We start from the raw sequence: 16,623 nt of genomic DNA, 5'->3' as shown, positions 1-16,623 counted from the left end.
GAAATGATCCAATTTCGCTGAAATTGTCCGAAACGTTATTTTATTTTTATTTTTTTGTCTCTCTGTTCATCTCTGTCATCGACATACAGTGACTGGCAAAATGGAGACGGGATGGTCATTGTATCAGTATATACTATATAGACAATACTTTTTATGAACATTTCTGTTTGGTGGTGTGCTGTGAGATTTTTCTGAATATCAATAAAGGTTGGGAAACGTTGATCTAGTGTGTACAAACCTGTACACACACATGAAACCGCTGCTTTCAGGGCGCAGGTGACGAATACGCCTGCCAGATTTCCCAAGCTGAATCACTCATTTGCATATGCTGATGTTAATTACGGGCAGGCCAATCAGCAGGCTGCCGTGACAGCTTGAGCATCACGTGCCGCTCTTCCGAGCACCCCCGACACCCACCCTCACAGGTCGTCATTTGCACACTTACTCCCCCGACTGATAATAAAAGCTAATCACCTCCCATTTCCTTCATGGCTCATTCCCTCCTGCTCGCCGTTGTCTGATTCTCCACGCTGAGCTCTTATCTACAGGGGCAGGGCGGGCATGTCATGTCGACACGCCACCTGCCACAAACTCACCAGGGGGTAAAGTCATTCAGTGTCAGATCCACACGGGTCAAGAATGTGAGATCATCCATGATGTGGTCTCGTTGTGTTCGGATGCTTCGGTTTAGACACATTTATGTAACGTACACTGATGAACGTGAGACGATTGTGCCATTGACTTTAAGCAAACTTCACTCCCCCTTCGGACTAAATCATAAACGATAGTTTTACTTAAATAGCATTTTCATTTCAAAGAAAAGGTTTGAAAGGTCACAGCCAGGCCTACCGTGGATCCCTTTCTGCCATTTATTTGTTTTAAGTGAGTACCTGCAAATGTGTCTTCTGTCATAGTGACTGATAGGATGGACAACTCCGGGGTTCTTTTGTATTTTGAAAGGAAACCTAGAACGGGAGTAAGGAAGGATGGAAGATACTGAAAAAGGACAATAAGATCGGTCGGAAGAGAAGAAATGAATCAGGAGAAAAGGAAATTAGAAAGGAATCAATGATTGAAAGTCTCCCATGTTTTTTCGTGGCTCCAACAACGACCTCTACAGATGTAAACCTGGACGAACATTACGGAAGCCCTGGTGTGCCAGGTCGCCAGAACCTCCCTCTCAGGCTCGCTGGCAGAGTCCTACATAAAGGGGGACCGATACGACAACAGAGACATAAAGACATTGAGAAAAACAGTTACTGAGCAATAAAGGGTTGCTCGCAAGGGTTTCAAACTCGGTTTTGTCACAGGCCACATCGTAGTTATGGATTCGGTCGAACGGCCATCATGACTAAATCCATATAAATGTATAATCGCCTCATATTACAAAGTAATGGAGAACCAATTTAAAAATTTTTTAAATCAGAAGTCAGTAAAATAACCCCCAAAATGCTTGCGATATCTCAACGTTATTAAATGTTGGTATTTTAGTAAGAAATATGAAGTTGATGCCTATGATTAGCTTTCGCGGACCAAATAAAATGATGTGGCGGGTCGGATTTGGCCCCCGGGCCTTGACTTTGACACCTGGTATACAGTATGACCATTAGCATTGCTAAAACAGTACACGTAATGCTGGCCGAAGTCTTCTGTACAGTATCGAACTGTAGAGCTACATGACAATATAGCGTTAACAGCGTTAGCCACATTGAGTTGTCTCTCTTTCCATCCGTTTCACTTGCTGTTTTTTTTTTTTTTTTTGTGCGTCTACCGAGGGTTACCCCCGCCTCCACCCAACTACTTGACGCTACCCTGCCTTCCATTGTCCAGGTGTGCCTGGGATGAAAGGGGCTGGCTGCGGATGCACTTCTTTGAGAATTATTTAAGGCTTGAGTTTGTAGGTGATGAATATTTGATGCGAAGGCCCCCAAGCGTCTCCAGGTGAGCCCACAGCAGCACTTCAGACAGGCGGCGGCTAGTGAGGGTGTGGACGGCTTCAACAACGCCATAATAAAGAGATTTCTTTTCATCATAATATTTTAGGCGCATAGTATCTGTACATCCAAAACATAGGTGTGAAGGTATACAATTTTGGTCTGACTCAGATTAGCACCCTGAGGGTTGTGTGAAGAAAGAAAAGTGTGCTTTTTAAAACACACTCGCACACACGTCTGAGTTTAGGGCGCCATCTAGTGGCTCGACATCACCTGTTCATGTATTGTGCTCCAAAACATTGTGTTTTTTCCTGTATTACTTGTACTTGTTCTATTCATTTAATATTACAAATACGTACAGGTGCGTCTCAAGATATGTGAATACAGTGTAAAAACTCATTTGAAAAAGTACAACTCATATATTATATATGAAGAGGAAAATACCTTCCAGAAGGCCAATTTCCATGGTGATGTATAATTATAAAGAATCACAGGGTATTTGCTGATATTTTGGTTACCACGTTTAGTTCCATGAGCTACATGAGAGACAGCTAGGATGCACTGCAAACTTACCATATTACATACTGTTAAATTAACACCTTCTCTGACAGTGTCAAACTAAGCATTATTAGAATTTTTTGTCAAGTCAGATTTGACTGGATCTCATCGTTATCAAGTGTACCCAATGAAGCGCCACCTGTGGAAAAATGAAGACAGATCCATTTTTTTTTTTTCCATTTCAGTATCCAAAAAGGTTTGGTAATATATCTTTACTTGCGGGAGGGGAGGAAATCAAAGAGACGATTGATGACTGTCAAATGTTTCCTTTTATTCACTAACACAATATGAAACAAGATGTAGCAATAGAAAACTTCCTGAGGACCAAGTCGTGTTGTTCAGAACTGTCTGCATGGGTTGCTGTGGTAAAGACAAAGATGACAATGAGGCCTAAAAGAGTCGCAACTGTTTATTGTAAAGTCCTAACCTTTGCTGCAGCATATTGGATGCCTTGCGCACACACTGCCTCTGAGCACCATCTTCTCTCAAATGACTACACAACGGGATTAAACTCTTCACTATACATTGTTGAATGACATGTACATGAGCATAGCCATCCACGTACTGCTGTCATCAAGTTGTGGTGCTCAACTTCTTGTTTACCATGTGTTTGGCTGATACAAACAGCGGGTTTTTTTTAACGCTCAAAGCCGTCTTTGGTTTAGCGATGTCCGCAAAGTTGTTTTCTTCCAGGTCTGTATTAACGAAGTTGTTGTTCATCACTTTGAATAAGGTTTTCCTGCTGTTCGCTCACTTGCTGCACCATCATAGTAAAATGTCTTCCGCTGAACTAACATAGCATCAAATCCCTTTTTTTTTTCTTTTGAAACACATCCTGGCTCAGAGGTGCTTGTTGCCCAAATTCACTGCGGCTCTGTGCTCGCCATGGTAAGCCCGAGTTTCTCCATCACCACGCCAAAGTGTCTGTCTAGAGTATCTAGCCAAAGCATTGTTTCCATACCTTTGAGCCAAGGCAAACATTTTACAGTAGCATAGTCACACCACCAAAGAAAAAGTTTATATCCTGCAAGATTATCTCGTCTAATTCACCCACAAATGTACTTAGTGTGATATCTGGGTGTGTTCAATTGAACACTAAGCTATTATTCTGTTAAATGAATAGCAACAGGTTAATTACATGTTCTGTCATCTAGTGGAAGGGCATTTCATTGTTGGTCCTATGTCACTGTCGTCGCTACTGTAGATGAGCAAAGATACATTATTGGGAATAAGAGAGTACTTTTCAGACCAATTGAGTGAAATTGTAAAATGTCCCATAGTATAACTGATGATCTGTCAAAGCACAGCACATGGGAATCACTGGTCTAAAGTGTCAAGCTAGCTATAGAGCTATCGTGGAACTCCTAACCCAGCATGATGTAGATCCGCTTCAAAGGTAGTTCTACTGTTTATGTCAGTTCAGTTCCTCTTTGGGTTAGGTTCCGTCGTGTTTGTTTGTATTTGCGTGGCGGCGATTTGCAGTTGCGTTGTGGACGTTTGGGGTAGTGCTTACCCTTTTGTATCGCCGCTGAGTTTTTGCCGCCACTGCTGCCTAGTTCCCGTCTTCGCCACAGCTCGAGGAGAGAGGCAAATCAGGGTTGCTACAGTGTTGATTGTCCTGGTGGTGTTGCTGTACCATTACTGATCCACACTGTGTACCGGTGCAGACTGGGTCACCATGCCCAGGTTGGTCCATGCCAAAAAAGGAGGAGGGAAGGTTGTGCACATCCCTCTCTCTCTTCACAAAGGCAGAAAAGGATGACACACAGTTTCCAATAAAGTGGTCCGCTTGGCCTAAAATGTACAAGTCCAGTTGGGCAGTGTCAGGGTGCAGGCTCACCACTTTCACCTGCAGAAAGATGACAACTTTTTAATCCCTCAAATGGAATTCAACTCACTCTACTGTATATTTGTCAAAAGTAGTCAGGAAGCAGACTAACATATTTCCAACAAGGTGCAATTTTCATTTTTTATTCACAGCGAGACTCCAACTGTGACAACTTCAGTTCCTTAGCCCAGTCCTTAACACCTTTTGCTACTAACCCAAAAGAAAAAATCGTGTGGCGTGAACAATTGCACTCGTACTGCATTGGAGAAGCCAAAACTCAGGGGAAAGAAAAAAAAAAAAAAAAAAGTTACCAACAAGGTTAACAAAAATCACTATAATGTCTCGTGATTAAATGAGTATTCTGGCCACTCTGAGAATAAAATGAAAACTATGATTACTAAAAGAGTCACAGTGTTATGAAAATAACATTTTTACAGGTTATTGACTATTCTACTTTATTCTTGTAATATTTTTTCTTTTTCCTCCCCATGTAGTTTTTGTTTCTTTTCAGTGTGGCCGGGGGACGCTGCGTTAGCCGATGTGTCCATGCGCCACCAAAATGCTTTCATTGTCTTGGGCTTTCGCTTGTTTTCCACCCTATGGTGTGCTTTGTTAGTAGAAGCGAGCAGAAGGCCGTGGCAAGCACCGTTGAGGGAGGCGGATGAGGAGATGGCCAAACACTGGCAAGAAAGCAGCACTGAGATCCTCGTAACTGGCTGTCAATCTAACAACAGCCAGACTCACCGTTGGCCCAGCAAGGCTGAAAGACTGCAGGAAACAGATCTGCCCCGAAAATGAGGTCCCCGTGGCAAGAAATATGCTGCAAAACTGTCGATAAATCTTGATCATTCAGGTATTTTGGTATAAGCATGCCACAAACATGTTATTACAACTGGGAACTATTTTAAACAGTGGAAAAAAAGCATGTTTCCTCGAAGGTTGCATTCAGGACCTCAGCTGTTGACCTATCTTGAACGTCACTGCTACTTTGTAAACATTTTGCAATTACAACAAAAACCGGTGCTGCAGACGAGCCAGTAGCAAAGAGAAAGCGTGAGAGAGTTTTGTTTCCTTGCCCTTGTTTCCTCACCTTGCCCTTGAAGAGCTTCTCAATGTCGCTGCTGTGGGACTCTGAGTCGGTGGCGATGTAGACGGAGCGCGCCGCGATCTTCTTCACCCACAGCGACACGGCCCTGCGGATCTCGGCCAGGTCGGGCAGGCACATGATCGTGGTGAGGGGCAGCGCCCTCTGCCGCTTGTAGCCCACGCACTGAGGGGAGGCCATGAAGTGAGGCCCCGCTTCGCCGCTCTTCAGCAATTTGCAGGCGTTTTGCTTTAAGGAGGAAGATAATGGAATGGGGGAATGATAGGAGACGTTGGTACATCATCAAGGCTCCAGAAACTAAGAGCAAGTTTGCACCACAATGACCATCACAGCAGTTCGAGTGCAACAATTTGTTTTAATTTGTGGTTGCCGATTCGGTTCAAGGAGGATACTGGTTCATTTAGAACGAGATGATCTGAAACGATTCAGTGGCTGGAAATCAATTCAGTAACTTTTTAGCCAAAAATGCATCCAGTGTGAGAGTGCGGCTGAAATTTCTCAGATTCTTCTTGTTTCTTGTTAGGGAATCGGGTAAAAAATAAAATATGACGATTTTCACTCAACAGACACAACAAGAGCACTGTGGTGCGCTATTAATGTTTTAGTTGTGATATTCTGTTTGAGGCACGGTTTGCAAATGTTTTGTGTTTTGAGTTGTGAAAATATTTTTAACATGAAACCAAAAGCACAAAATGACACTTTACATCACACGCAAGGATGCGTCTGTCGACAAATGTGTGCCTTCCCGTCAAACGGGAACTTTCGGTGGATCACTACCAAGTAGTCACTACCAAGTAGTGATCCACCAAATTTCGGCTTCCGAAATTTTTCAGCCGAAACGGTTTCTTAATTGGCTTTGGTTGTGCTTCTGGTCACAATCGCAGAGTAGGTGGCTCGGCCGAACCTATTGTTGACCACACACAAAGATTTTCCATTGTAAATATTGAATAGGTTTAACATTCCTGATTGTCTGCCCCAGATTGGGGGGGGGGACTTTGGACACACCGTAATCCACAACACAGGATAATCTCGCAGAGCTACCAGAGAGTCGGGCCTTTACTGACCTTGAACAGAAAGTGGGATAAATCATCAAATTTGGCACGTGTCTGTGTATGGGACTTTAACTATGCGAAGCTGCACTACATCCACATAGATGGCAGAACTCCAGGCAGTATTATGCTGTGTAATACTACACTGCCATTAAAAAAGGAGTTCAGAAGATACGGAGAGATTCTCCCATCCTATTAAAAATTATATTAAAAAAAACTAAATCAATGAGTTTAGTCAAATGCTGATCCTTAGAGGAGACCCTCATCGCCAACGAAATCTCACCCAGTCGCTGCCAATCCTCAAGTGAATGCCGAGATAGGGCCGGGTCAGGAGTGCAGCGATGTGCTCCTGTCCCTCCGCCGCCATCTTGTCTGACCAGATTATGTAACGCTGCAGGCTAACATGATCTTCTACCACCGGGAACTGGGCCGGAGCTCCAGGCAGGGCTAGCACAGGGTGCTCATTGGATGGGAACCTAGGGGACAATGCGGGCAAGGGGGATAAGATACTGTAAATCTCAATAAATTAGAATAGTGTCAAAATCTTGATTTAGTTAAGTAGTTGACTGACAACACACACTCCAAGTGATTTTTATCATAATCTTTTTTAATACTGTAAATACAGGATGTATCCTTCTGATGATTATAGCTTCCACCAAATGAAAACCCAAAATTCACCATTTCGAGGAACTGCAACAGAGATCACCAACTGGCGCACCGCAGTCCGGGTCCGGACCCAGAAGCAGTTCCATACGGACCCACACCAGAGCCAAAAAAAGAATGGTTGTGACTCAAGACATACGCGGCGCTTCCTTTTTTAATTGACTGAGCATTATAGGCCTTACAGTAGTGACGTACCAACCAATCACATCTGAGTTCAGCCACCCCCTTCAGCCAATCGAATCTGTATTCAGGGGTTAATCGCTGACTACGCGCATCCCAGAAAGAGACGAGGAGAAATGTAGCAGGTGAGAAAGAGACTCGGTGTGGAAGTTGAGTTAAAGACAGAGAAAAATCTGAAAATGACCGATAAAGCAAAAGAACATTTGGAACAAATGGCAGTTAAAATGGAACAGCCACAGGAAGTTTTGTTCCTACTTCTCGTTGGGAAGTTCCCACTGGGAGCACTTACTAAAAGTGCACATATGTGAAACGTAAGGCAGCTGGGAAGTGCAAAACAATGTAACAAATTGTGAAACACATCACACACTTCATAAAACAAATTAACAAAAGTCAAAACAAATCTACATTTCAGAAAACAAATGAACAAAACCACAACAAAAAAATACATTTAAAAAAACAAATTAACATAAACCGAGACACATTTCGTATAAATATCCATCCATTTTCTGAGCCGCTTCTCCTCACTAGGGTTGCGGGCGTGCTGGAGCCTATCCCAGCTGTCATCGGGCAGGAGGCGGGGTACACCCTGAACTGGTTGCCAGCCAATCGCAGGGCACATACAAACAAACAACCAGTCGCACTCACAGTCAATCTATGGGGAATTTAGAGTCTCCAATTCATGCATGTTTTTGGGATGTGGGAGGAAACCGGAGTGCCCGGAGAAAACCCACGCAGGCACGGGGAGAACATGCAAACTCCACACAGGCGGGACCGGGGATTGAACCCGGGTCCTCAGAACTGTGAGGCTGACGCTCTAACCAGTCGCCCACCGTGCCGCCTCGTATAAATGTATTGACGCGTATTAGGAATCCGACGCCCTTTCTTGACAAGACCCGCCCCGCTTCAACATGATTGGCTTCTGCATTGCGGGGAGGATAGGCTACCCAGATGTAACGAGATGACCATCCTAAATATGCATCACATTTGTACAAAATAAAAAAACAAAGGACGTTTGTTATGGTTAGGTTTATGACTAGGGTTGGGGTTAAGGCAGTTTAGGATGGGTTAAGGTAAGGATTATGGTGGGTTAGGGTTAAGGCTGGCGCATACCGAACGATCCCGTCGAACCCGACTGAACTATGGCGCAGTGTGGGTGGTTCGTGAGTGGCCGAACGGTCGGCCACTGCTTTTGCCGTGATTCAAAATTTGAATCTCTGTCGCGCAGTGTTTTAACATTGCAGTTTACATTCAATGGAAATGCAAAGAAGATTTCCCTCACGGTGAAAATACATTTCCGAGTTTATGAGAATTTGAAAGACCACAAAAGCAAGGCACAACACGAGATGAACATTTGACTACTCAATGCATGCTCAATTTTGAGGGAAACAACTTTTTAAAAATGTTCTTAAAATCAGACTTTTTTTTTTTTTCCAAGGGTAGACATTGTGGAAATGTGGTTCATTAATAGTTGGGTCTCTCAAGGGCCTGCCCACCGATCAAATGTTAAATGAAACAACCATGTAAATCTTTTGTAAGTTACCTACAGTATCTGTCTGAAAATGTGTCTTATAGAGCCATTGTGAATTTTGTTGATTTACATAATAACCAGTTCTCTCCACCCATGACCAGGCAGCTCGGCTGGGCGAAGATCCACCATTTTCAAGTGACATCCAGACTAGACGAAAGCGCTACCATATGACATGTCATGAAATGCATAGGTTAGCTCTACATAAGAGCTCCATTAGCATTAGCTTCTGGTAACAGGCACGTATTCGATTATTCATCGAAAGTGCAGATGGAGGTAGAGAGGAGTTTGTGTATGTCGAAATGGCCACCACATGAACCACATGCACAGAGCCGCACACTAATCGACAAAGTCTTGGTGATGAAGCGCTACCTCTGCAAGTGAAAACACGATCGATGCTTTAATTGTCTTTAAGGCTGGCTCTTCTTCTTTTGTGCACGCTAGTAACTCATTATCTCGGCCCCCGGTCACCCTGGTAACGCAAAGCATAGCTCAACTTCCTGTTGTTGTTCAAAACTTTTTGAGAAGGAATCAAAGGCACCTCTGTTAGTTGCAGCAAAGTTGAGCACTCAATGTTGCCTCACTTGGTTCAAGACAACATTACTCAGCAATGAATTCTACACAATCCACGGAGTTCTTCTCGAACAATTAATCATTGCCCATGCTGGTCTCAACTTTGTCAAAAGTTGAATAAAGGAATCTACTCACTTCTTCAACCAATGCTGCTGATGGTACGCACTGAAGGAAATACCACTAAACAACACAGACTCCCCAAACTCCACGCCGACATAGTCCCAGAACGGACCAAAAGGGTTCCCATCCTGAAAGAACCAGAACCACATACACACATTAGAGCAGTGATTCCCAACAACTTACATTATCCAATTTCACTTCATTTGTCTGAAAATTATTATTTATTTACTGCTATTTTTATGTATTTATTTTTTTGGTATCTCTTGCCGCCAACAGCGTATAGTGACAGGCAGAACAATTTAATGTTCTTTCACTAGATGGCATAAGGTATATAACTAACCTGTTGCCAATTATCCAACATAAAAGTCATGTCACACGCACACACACACACACACACACACACCAAGTACACTTGTTATTAAACAAGACGAGATGATCACTATTTCAGTATACCTGTAGATAAATTTTGTGACATATTTGTTTAGTAGAGTGCTGTGAGATTTTTGCATCATGTAAAATATGTGGCCTGGCTCAATAAAAAAATTGGCAAACACTACATTACAGCAATAATACTGTGGGAAGCTCGAGGACGAGCTGGTGATAGATGAAGAGGCCACTAGAGGGCAGCGTTTGATACCATTTGACAAAATGCGAACGCAAATGATTATCTGGGCCATTTAAGCGCTATTAAACCACTTGGAACTAGTGCGATAACTCAATTTGTGTGTTTGAAACATTTTAAAGTCTTATGGCTGCTAAAATCTGGGGGATTTATATCCTGGCTATGTACAGTACATGTCAATGATTACCTATAATGCGTCCTTCGAGTCTTTTACCGCAACAGAAATTGCCACCACAATGTATTTACCAGCATGTATGCCAACATAGTTGAGATGTTCTGGGTTGGAGTCTCAGCTCAAGCCTTCAAGTGTGGAGTTTGCATATTTCTCCCTGTGCTTGCAATCTAAGTTGTGCAAATGTGAATGGTTGTCCATCTATTTGAGCCTTGCAATTGGCTGACGACCACTTTAGGGTCGACACCGCCAATCACCAAGTCAGCGGGCATAGGCGGCAGCTCACTTAATGAAGAAAAGCACAATAGAGCATGGATGGACGGATTTGCCAGACAAGCTAACAGCTAGCCTAGCTTCTTCTACTAGTCCCTGCTCTCTATATTTTTTGGCAGCACGGGTGCGCTGTGGAACCATGCGGTCGCTCACAAGTCTGTCCAACTTCTATGCCTTACTTCTGGCGTGGGTGATGAGACGCTTAATTTACTTGTTTTATTTTAACTTATTATACTCAAAATAATCCCATAATGGGAAATGTAACTTGTCGGTGGAGATATTGTTTATAGAGTTTTTGTGCTTGTTTAGTCATCATTGAATGACACCCTTTTATTGTTATGTGCGTTTCCTCACATTTTAAAACTCTGTTAAAATAATCTTAATGTGTGTATCGTGTTCCTCTTTTTGGGACCCCCTCTTTCCCCACGCCCACACACGCATAAGTCAGAGCTTGCTGCTCCATTGCACCCTCAACCTTCATGGGACAGGATCTTCTGTCTGCACTCCGCTGAGCTGCTGCCTCAAAGCAGTAGGCTTTCCTCTGCCCTCTGGCCCAGTGTTTGTCAGCCAGCTCCTTCATGAAGACTTCCAAAGCCACCACGCGATGGTATGCTGACAAGGCCTCGAGTTTGAAGAACTCACTGTAGGGAACATGGACCTGGATGAATAATCGGGGGGGGGGGGGGGGGGAAATAATAATCACAGGGCACTCATGACATCATGCACAAAGATGATTTTTCAATTGTGTTGGGATGTTTAAAATGGAGCCGCTGCGGCTCATCGTAAGATATCCCACCAGACATCCTCCAATTGGTCATGATACTGTACGGATCATAAAGGTTATTCAATAACGCAACAAGTTCAAACGATGATCGCGTGGAAATCCACACTAAATCCTCAGAGTGCCCAACTTAAAAGGCAGCCTTGCCTTTTAATTAAGTGCAAGGCCAAATCTCCAAGCACTTTTGTCCATAACGAACTTCTAATACATAACAATAGATAGACTTACATTGGTGTAAGGGGGACTGTGATGATGGTAAACAATCCACGGAGGGACGGCCAGGGTTCGGTTTAACATCTTAGCAAAAGCCAGAGAACCCAGGAAGTGGTCTGCCTGGTTCCCAAAGCGACCTGAACACAGAAACACACATTTCAAATTGCCAGGTTTTCATGTCAGTAAGTATTCTGTCTAAGCTAAGACCATATTTTATGGGTATTTAATACTATTGGATTTTCAGTGAAATCTGAACAGGAAAGAGCATCAGGTGATGCAGAGACACATGATGTGGTTTCAGAACGACACCAGTATGGGTCAGGAGAAGGAAGCAGTATAAAATGTTCTAAACGTTTTCAGCCCAGTAATAGTGACACAAATTTGGAAGTGCCAAGCCACCTTTTAATTTAAGCCTCTGTATGAGTTCGAAACGTATTGCTTGCCATTTGCAATTACATAGCCGTGTGGTGAGGTGTATAAATTTGACCCAAGAAACAAAATTGGGGCCAAATCCAAAATTTACCGAGGCACGCAAAGAAATAATCCCACTCCACCCTGTCGAAAGCTTTCTCCACAACCATCGTAACCACCACCTGTACTACCTCACTGGAAGCGGGAGTATTACATTTGTTGTTTTTCTGTTTGTTTCTTTTAACTACGACGGGTCACGGCCTCTGCGGTCATAAAGCTGCTTAAAATAAAAGCGATTATTACCCATGCACGGGCAGTACAAAACATATCCATTTTCATCCCACTTGAGTTCTCTGGCAGCCGTCCGATAAGTTTGAGGTAAGAGTGAACAAAGAAAACAAGTCAGCGTGAGAGCGCGAGACGGTAGCCCGGACACCGCCATTGGAGTTCATAACATATCCCAGGATGCAGTGCGCCAGGCAGCGCTTCTTTCTTTCAATAAATACTGGCGTGGAGCGTGTTTAAAGCGTGTGCTGCCATCTGCAGGACCGGAGAATGCTGGCTCCGTTATAAACCCCTGCCAACATAAAAACCCCAGACAACCACTTTCTGCTTTATGTTTGTGATTTATCCTGGTTCCCGCACAGTCGGAAAACTTACTCCATCACGTTTACTCAAGTAGCATTTTGGATATTGTGTACTTGTCAAAGTAGTTTTAATACAGCATACGTTTCACTCGAGTATTTATTTGAAGAGGAAAGAAACAAAGAAAAAAAATGCAACATGGATCCACTTAATCTACTGACGTTTTTTCCATTTGATTCTGTTGAGGACACAATTTTAACGTACTGCACTATAATTGTATATGCCTTTGTTCTGGTTCTCCTGAAAACATTGTTATACCATCTATGTTGCAAAATATGACAAAAAAAGCCCTTCCTGTTTTGCGTTAAATTGCTTTGCAAATCCCCGCACAGGAACTAAAATGTTCCTAGCTCATTTATTACATCTTTTTCATCATCTCTTCATATAGGTGCTCAACATGCCTAAATCACTCACTGTGCTGGGTAACCATTGCAACACATGGCCTGGGTGGATATGACCTAACAGAGTGATAAGATTCCTCAATCATTTTTGATGAAGTGACTCAACTTAGCCCTGAGTGTGATGTCATCAAATACATTTAATGAATAAAACACATTGTTATTGATAAATTGACGTTTTCTTTCTCTCTTTGCATTCAGCAAATCTCGTTTTTCTTCTTCTCTGATGCTCGGCAGCTGGCTGTTGTTTCCCTCCGTTCCTGTGCACGCTCCTCCCCCACCCTTCCAACGCACACTGTTTTTCATTGTTTGAGATGACAGCAGTGATAACAATGCAGAGAGCCATAATTCACAACCTTCTATGAATGGGTATGGGGGGCGGGGGGCTGTTTTCTTCAGGTGAACCGCTGACACACATAACAAATTGCAAAGAAACCATTCTTCCGTATTATAGCCTAGATTAAATACTTCAAACTGCAGTTATTAACCAAAAAAAAAAATGGAAATCGTATTTGGTAGATTATTTTTCTGTTCTTACAAGGCTTCTTTTTTTTTGCCAATACATTTTACACTGTTAAAATAATAATAAAGTGCGAAGCATGTAAAATGTGCCAAATCTTCACAGCCTGTGCCAAGTACTGGTTTACTCTGTGGCTGCTATTGCCTCATTTGGCGTTCTTCGGTGGACTGAGTGATTAGAGTCTCGTCTGGAACGAGGACGAAACAAGACATACTGGCAGGTTGTCGGGTGCCCTCGTCAATGACCGAGCTGATCTACAAATGTTAAAGTCAGGACTGTTGATCCTTTCTACTCCCACAAGGCCATGGGGCGAGCTTTGTCATATTGGAGGACGGACTTTGGCGCAAGACTGTGCTGATATGCAATTGTCACTTGTAAGAATCTCGTCTCTGCATTGTGCATTGCGCATGATAAAACTGCTCAAATTGTCATTTCAGCTCAGCAGTGACTTAGCATTTGGTTCAAATTCTTTGGGGTAACAATTTCATTTCCTTGTTTTTAACTTACAACTTCCTCAGACGTAAAATGTGCTTAAGAGGAAGAAGCTGACGTCTGTGAAAGATGATCAGGAATAGGCTACATATTGGGCTTGTTGTTCCGCTCATGTTTATTGTTAACATTTAGTCTGTGGCCTTTCACAAGGAAGTCGTACTATAGTCGACCTCAAATAATCAAACTCACAATGTTAATGGAAACCTGGAATCATTTAGTAAGTTAACAACCTCATTCAGTGGCCTAAGTAATGAAGCGCCAGCTACGACCATGTTACGTTAGCACTAGCGTCGGTCAACAAATTTGACCGATCAGTGAGTTTATTTCTAACACTGACAAGTTCTGTTCAAGTTTAGCTCGATCCGTAATTGCTCCACTTAGTTTCTGACTATGTTTTTGTCACATTTTCACAAGTTTATTTTTATTGACAACAGCGGGTAAAGCGACAATGACACTTCGCAACAGTAGACGAGGAGCCCAGAGTTATATATATTAAAAAAATAAAATAAGATAGATATATAGACAGATTCAGAGGCTAAGGCTTCACTATGCTGTTTCCTTTTTTAGTAGTCTTCCTTCAGTATGTTTTCCAGGGACTAAAAAAAAAAAAGCTATTTGGACCTATGATGGCGTTCCGGTCTAGTCCAGCAGGTGGCGTTTTAGTGCCTTAGCTGCATGGACTGGGCCCTGCAAATGTTCCACCCAACCTTATCAACATGCTGCAGAGCCCGATGGTCCACCTCATCACAGAACAGAACAGTGCTGCTCTAAGATAGGCCACAGCTGCTCATTTGTTACATCAGCAAGCATAAGACTACCTGTTGTGAAACACTTGTGTTGGGACCAGTTCTAATCTCTGACAGGGTGTGAGAGGGCAAGTTTGGTCTCATTTAAAGAAGCTGGACTCGTGCCACAAGTTCTCCTGTGACCATTTTTTTGAGGAACACTTATTTTATTAAATCTGTAACTGTCCACTATACAAGAGTACTACTTTTGCACACTTATGCACACATCACACAAAATAAATAAAAATATCATTTGGAAAATTATTGTGCTGTATTCTAATATGACAATCCTCCGTCCATCCTTTTTCTGTACAGCTTGACCTCATGGATCGCTGGAGCCTATCCCCAGCTGAGTTTAGGTGAAGGGGAAGGTACACCCTGGACTGGTCGCAGTCAATCACAAGGTGCATGGAGACAAACAACCATTCAGACTCAATTCACACCTACAGACCATTTTATAGTCTTCAGTGAAACCAACATGCATATTTTGGCGTTACGCCTAACTAATTAACTCCTTACTGTGTTTTGGATAACTTAATGAATACTTTGTACATTTTGAACATCCATTTTGCACTGAAGCACCGGATATACTGTATTCCACTCGTCCTTTCTTTATTTAGCTGTTCTATTTGAATGTTCAGTTTTTGGTTAGGTTAGTTTGAGTTAGGCTTAGTTTATGATGGCCTTTATGCCTGCTGACTTTAGGCAAGAGACTATTGACAGAATGGCAGTAAACTAAGTTCAATCAATGAATTAAAAGTTTGGACTGGAGCCCTCTCCTGTCCTTGGGTTTTAATTCTTTGTCTTAGCAAAATATTTTGGACATTTGTATGCTTCCAACTTCATCCCTGGTGGCTCATTGGTTCATTTGTTCGACTTCTACACAGGCAGCATTTACAACTCTGCAATTGACTTGCGACCAATCTGGTGTGTAGTCGACCTTTCACCTGAAGTTGTCTGGGAAAGGCTTCAACTCCTGTGATGCTGAACAAGGCAGTTGGTAAAGAAAATGGATGGATGGATGCGTTCAATTTTTGGGGAACAGTTTGGTAATGACCTTTTCATTTCACACAAAGCTAGGCCCATGCAAGCCCTCGCTCAGGTTCAACATCTGTAACATTGACCTCGCAAATGGACAAAAATTCCCACAGACACTCTGAGATCTTGTGGAGAGACTTCGCAGATGAGTGGAAGCTGTTGAAAATGCAGACAGGGACAACCCCATGTTTTCTCACTTTCACTTCGTATGGATGGAATGCGTTCCAATAGTTTTGTCCGTTTTGTGTACTCACAACAGCGACATCTCATCCCTCAACTTTTAGCCGCAGCTTTTGCCCAGCCTTTTGTGGCTGTTCGTCGCCCAATCTCCATTAGAGCAAACCATACATCTGTTCTACAAAACAAAACCCTTAAAACAAACACACACATCGTCATTTCGAGGGGATTGCTGTTTATTTGCTGGCAAGCAAACAAACTCCAGATGTGAACTAATTGCAGTGAGGGAGTAGCTGTGTGCGGCGACGTGCACCTGTGTGTTTTTGAGTGGACGCTTAGACGAATGCAGAAAGGAGGTGTGAGGACAAAGGTGAGTTAGACTGACACAGGAAGAAGAGTCACATTAAGCAGACACAGATGTGAGAGCTTTATTTTCGGGAGCTCACTGTTATCTCCTGTCATGAGACTGGCTGCAAATCATCACAACTAATGAGGTGTGTAGTCAGCGGAGAGGTGGGGGAGGGCAGTGTCATCATTATCTTGCACCTCAGGCTGTATCCA

The 16,623-nt window shown here is 42.9% G+C and overlaps 1 protein-coding gene across 2 annotated transcripts; it reads right to left on the bottom strand.

Annotated features, from left to right (window-relative positions):
• Nucleotides 1-2,742: 2,742 nt before the first annotated feature.
• On the bottom strand, nt 2,743-12,463 carry pofut1 (protein O-fucosyltransferase 1). Of its 2 annotated transcripts, XM_061685427.1 has the most exons (8): nt 12,311-12,463; nt 11,612-11,733; nt 11,078-11,260; nt 9,551-9,663; nt 6,758-6,950; nt 5,411-5,653; nt 4,006-4,341; nt 2,743-2,852 (listed from the first exon to the last, which is right to left on the bottom strand). In XM_061685427.1, exons 1-7 carry the CDS (start codon nt 12,447-12,449, stop codon nt 4,045-4,047), a joined length of 1,290 nt encoding a protein of 429 aa, XP_061541411.1. In that variant the 5' UTR covers nt 12,450-12,463; the 3' UTR covers nt 2,743-2,852; nt 4,006-4,044. The 2 variants fall into 2 exon arrangements, with proteins under 2 accessions (XP_061541411.1, XP_061541404.1); XM_061685420.1 differs by having other exon boundaries at nt 2,743-4,341.
• Between the last annotated feature and the right edge of the window lie 4,160 nt (nt 12,464-16,623).

Source organism: Phycodurus eques, chromosome 1 (genome assembly GCF_024500275.1).
Source record: "Phycodurus eques isolate BA_2022a chromosome 1, UOR_Pequ_1.1, whole genome shotgun sequence".
In the NCBI taxonomy this organism is placed as follows: domain Eukaryota; kingdom Metazoa; phylum Chordata; class Actinopteri; order Syngnathiformes; family Syngnathidae; genus Phycodurus; species Phycodurus eques.
This window is presented reverse-complemented; position numbering and strand designations above follow the sequence as displayed.